We start from the raw sequence: 5,241 nt of genomic DNA, 5'->3' as shown, positions 1-5,241 counted from the left end.
CAAAAGAAAAACAAAAATAAAAAATAAAAAATGTAAAAAAATAAAAAATAAAACTTTTGTTTTTGGGAAGGATAGTATAGTAAAAAAAAATTATTTATAAGTTTAGTTATAGGTATATAGAATCTGTTAGTTTGTTAGGATTTGTTTTAGCCTAGAGAGGTACAAGTGTTTTGCTATATAGTGATACAACACTGTATATAGATGTATTTTTTATTAAATAAAAAACAAAAAACTCTTTTTGGCACAATTTTGAATAATGTTGCTATTCAATTGAATTACCACCAACTATTTAAAAGCATTGATTATTTATCACATGTTATTATTGTCTTAGTCAAGATCCTAATCTGCAGGAGAGTTATATATGTATTTTCTTTTTTTTTCCATATTAGTTTTGATTTGAACAATTCAATATTTCCAAAATGAAAAAATAAATAAATTATTCAAATTTCCATAATATTGATACACTAGTTTTAGAATAACATGTTTCCGTAAGATACATTTTATCCTTAGTTTTCAAAACACACAAAATAATATTTGTGTTCATAAGTTTCATTTACAATTTACCAGAAGAAAAGGGTGAGAAAATTCATGAATGATGATTGAGATTGAGGTTTTAAATCCAAATAGAGAAGGCAATACAAATAAGGAATCATCTACACTATTATTTCTCACAATTAATAATTATTGTTTTAAATCATCGTTTGGATTGCAATCTATAACCCTAATATTGGAAAGAAACTAAGTAATGATGATGATATTGAAATTGAAAATGAAAATAAATTAAGAATGATATTCATGCACACCTCCTTTTGCCAGAGAAATGGTTGAGACGACCAGAGGGAGAGAACATGATAAGTGCAATATCAATGTCACAAAGGATGGATAACTCATATGCTTTCTTGATGAGACCATTTCTACGTTTTGAGAATGTAACTTGTCGATTTGTGGTATTCTCTATTCTTTTTATCTCCAATTTCACACGCCCCATCTTGATTTATTATCTATGAACAAAGCTGTAAAAAGTATGTATGTAAAAAAAGGAAATCCAGAATATTGGCAGGGGAAGATCTAAGATAGTAACAATACTACAAAATTAAAAAAAAAAATTATATATATATAAGGCATTCATGAAGAACCTTGAAAGGAGGAATAATAATGAATAGTTGGATATGAGAGAGAAGGAGGGAATGGCTATGAATGGCTGCGAGAAAAGAAGGAAGGTATACATACAGATTTTAATGGATTTATGTAAGAAATGGTCGCTTATTAATTATTATTACTTTGAGTTCATTATTATTGTTGTTCTTAGTTAAATTAATATTTTATGAATTATTAACCATTAGTTCATTCATTTGTTTTTTTTTTTTTTTTGAATTTACGAAAAAAAATAGAATAAAACAAAATAAAATTAAAATAAAAATTCGAAAATCAAAAAGAAAATAAGATCAAAGCAAATTGATCCCTATCATCTTTGTATGGGCTTCGTTGTTTGAACTGTTCAATTGATACCGCTGATTGTTGCAAACATCTAGTGCTTCGTTATTATATTGTATGATTCAAAAAAAAAAAATTAATAAAAGTTTAAACACATGTTTGTAAGGCTAGCTTCAATCAACGGATTAAGTAAGTAATTATAATATCTGGTTTGATCAATTATAATTTACATGTATGTCCATGTCTAAATCACATCAAAACTAAACCTAACAAAATAACCATTTTAAGAAGTCTGAGAAAATGAGGAGAAGTCTCCGCGTGTGCATGCCAATATATTGTCCTACCTAATACGCAATAGAACAAGGCCTTATTACACATAACATGATAAATAAAATAAAATAGTCAACAAGAAGAAAATTAAATGTGAGGATAATGACAATGGCATGAATGCATTACAGTGGTATTACTAGAATAAAGTATGAAATAAAATGTGGGATAAAATATATGGTTAGATTATAAGATTAAAAAAAACTAGATTAGAAGATTTGAATTGATGGTTAAGTAATGATAAAAAAAATAAATTCTTATGAATGTTAATATTTTCTTAAAAATAGTTAGTTAAATTTAATTATAAAAATAATTTATTTATGTAATATTTTTTATAATTAATACATAATATTTAAATGTGTAATAATAAATACAACTTAAAAAATTGATAACTAAGTATTGAAAAAATGAGTCGCATACATCATCAAATGAGTGTCCATATGATTTAATATAAGAAAATCATTTTTCTTTCAATATAATAGATACACCTAGACCACAAACTTGCTATGTGCAAAATAAGTCACGCAAAAAAAATGAAGAAAAATAATATTTATACTAATTTTTTATATATCTTTTTTATTATATAAAATTAAAGAAAATATAAAAATATTAATCACCTAATATTTTAATTTAATACAAAAATAAAAAAATACAAAAGAAATATACAATTTTTTATGATATAAAAAAACAAATATTTTATTATTTACACAAAATAAACCACAGGCCGAGCATGATTTTCGATTAATTACTTACCTAATAATAAGGACAAAACAAATAGAAAAATAAAATCTTAGTTTGGATAATATATAGCAGTATATTACATGATTGAACAAGCATTTGGGTTTTCATCACTAAACATTTGGATGTAGCCGTCGTCAACGGTGGTTTCCGTTATGTTGGCGGTGTCAGCAACCTTTCTAACCATATTGGGAGGTGCCTTCTTATCATAGGCAGCAGAGACATAAGGATGAGCCACCATTGTGTACGGAACATATGGCCACAACTCAACCTTCTTCTTTGTTGACTGAGCAGCCTTCAAAACTTTCTTTGGCTCAACGTATCCGGTCACAGTTGCCTTCTGCTGCTTTAAATCTATGTCGACCGACTTAGCTCCTTCAAAAGTTAATTGTTACTAAATATATGAGTCATCATAAATAAATAAAAAAGGTTGAAGTTAAAAATATCCGTAAATAATTATTTATCGATCTCTTTTTATTAACTTAAGTATTTTAAAAAAAATTTCAAACATAAAAATTTTAATTTTAATTTTTATTAATTAAAAAATTCATATAAAATAAATAAATAAAATCTTATATAAAATTTTTACACATTAAAACGAGACTTTTGTGTGAAACGTATTAAAAATATAAACATTTGTTTACGTGTTTTTTTTTATTAATTTAATTTTTTAAATAATTGTATAATACATTAATATATTTGTTAGAGATATAATTATTTAGTTTGATTATCATTTTAAAAGCTAAAAATTTTAATATAAAACAAAAAAAATACAAAATTCACGGAAATTTAAGAGAAGTGTTATTTCATCACAAAATCATTTGTTATACATGTTTTATTTAGTTCTTTCTCAGTTAATACAAAACTTCACCTCTCATATTTAATCTCATATATAATAAAGGATAGGAAAAGAGAACGAACTACCTTTAACACCGGAAAGGACATGTTTAACCTTGCGAGCACAACCTTCACAGTCCATTCTGATTTTGAGAGCCACCGTTTGAGTTTGCTTCTTCTTCTTCTTTTTGGTGCTGCTTAGTAAAGTAGAGAAATAGTCCAAAGTGCCTTGTACTCCCATATTTCTTCTACTTGATTCTTAATTAGTTGCACAAGAAGATATATATGAAAAATATAATTGTTCTTAGTTTAAAGTAAATACTCTTGAACAAGCGAACTATTAAGAAACTGAGTGTGTATATATAAGGTGTCCGGAATTATATGGAAAATGACTAGTCAAGTTCAAGTTTTGTCTCACTGTTAGTTGGGATATGAAAAAGATAATAATAAGTGTAGTGAATGATATGCCTAAGAGAAAGGACATGCAACTAATTAATTTATTAACAGAAATTGTGTATGTGGTGGATTCAAACGTGTGGACTAATGACAAAATATATATACAGTAGTTGATGGATGACTTATTATTTTTATTATATATAGTTATATATACCTACAATCAAATCAAATAATTAATAGACAAGATTGATGTCCTAGTCTCCTAGAATTTTCTTGGATTGCTTCTAATTCAATTACCTCCTTAATTATTTTAAGGACCTGAAAATAAGGAAAAATAAACAAGTTACATACCTCTTTTAAGTGACTTATAAGAACAAATTCATTATTTAACATATCTTGCTATTGGGTAATTATTATGGTGACCCTTTCAAGTTTCCTTACGAAGATTGTGATTGTTATTTAATACTGTACAAGGAATAAGATATATCCCTGAGATCCTACAATAAAAAACTCATAAAAATAATATTAAAAAATTTAATAAAATAATTAACTTTTAACAAACTGTACATAGAAACCACTCTAGTTTGGAGTGTTAAAATGAGTTGAGTACATTGGGTTAATCCGTTTAACACTTTAAAAGGCAAATTTAATTTATTTCTAAAATTAATTATGCCAAAAATAAAATGTTTAACAGATTCAGTCTTATAATTCATGAAGTAAATAGATTGACTGCAAAATAAATAATCTGACTTATTTAGCTCGTTAAAATTTTTCTATTTTTTAGTAATTTAATAATTTTTTTAACAGTCAAATTCAAATATTTCAAGTTTTAACCAAAATATCTCATATTCCAATCCAATAATTTATTTTAAGAAAATTGACTCAAAATTAATATTTTAACATTATAATTGATTTTCTTTATTTTTAATTAAAAAATCTATTTATACAAAAAAAATAAAAAATGAAAAATAAACAGACCAACCTATATAAAAACCCATATATACTTGATATATAATTAATTATTGTATCCATTTAAATTCTGAGCTTAAAGAGACCGATCTAAACGGACTAAACTAATCTGACCACTAACTTTCACACTAATAATTTAAAGAAAATTTCCCTTAATTTCTCCTAATCTGCCTCACACCGTTATGTGATATTAGTTTTTTATAAGTTAAGAGAAAAAATCAAATTCAAAATTTTTAGATGAAAATAAGAAGATTATGTTATTTGAGTTATAATTAGTTGATTATACAATATCAACTCTATTTGCATCTTGTTTGTTTGGACTTATGAAATACGGACACTTCGCTGAATTATCGTGTCTGTGTGTCGGACATGTTTTAGACATGACACTCATCGATACTAGTCTGATACGCGTGTCTGTTGTGTCTAACCGTGTCTTAATAAAAAATAAAAATTTTTTTCTGGACACACCTAAATATCATCATGTATAAACGTGTCCAATCTTATTGTTAGCATATATTCTTAAAATAAATTTAGATATAA

At 25.5% G+C, this 5,241-nt stretch overlaps 2 protein-coding genes across 2 annotated transcripts in view; both read right to left on the bottom strand.

Annotated features, from left to right (window-relative positions):
- The window catches only part of LOC107460753 (agamous-like MADS-box protein AGL104), a 9,938-nt gene extending 8,950 nt beyond the window's left edge, over positions 1-988 (bottom strand). The window contains exon 1 of the mRNA XM_021128806.2: positions 804-988. Within this exon, the coding sequence (XP_020984465.2) occupies positions 804-988 (185 nt within the window). The remainder of the gene's footprint in view (positions 1-803) is intronic.
- A 1,548-nt stretch (positions 989-2,536) lies between these two features.
- Positions 2,537-3,679, bottom strand: LOC107460831 (heavy metal-associated isoprenylated plant protein 24). The gene is made up of 2 exons (XM_016079249.3): positions 3,424-3,679; positions 2,537-2,874 (listed from the first exon to the last, which is right to left on the bottom strand). Exons 1-2 carry the CDS (start codon positions 3,575-3,577, stop codon positions 2,579-2,581), a joined length of 450 nt encoding a protein of 149 aa, XP_015934735.1. The 5' UTR covers positions 3,578-3,679; the 3' UTR covers positions 2,537-2,578.
- Between the last annotated feature and the right edge of the window lie 1,562 nt (positions 3,680-5,241).

The sequence above is a fragment of the Arachis duranensis genome, chromosome 8 (assembly GCF_000817695.3).
Source record: "Arachis duranensis cultivar V14167 chromosome 8, aradu.V14167.gnm2.J7QH, whole genome shotgun sequence".
NCBI classification, from domain to species: Eukaryota; Viridiplantae; Streptophyta; class Magnoliopsida; order Fabales; family Fabaceae; genus Arachis; species Arachis duranensis.
The sequence above is the reverse complement of the archived record's forward strand: the minus strand, read 5'-3'. Positions and strand labels throughout refer to the sequence as shown.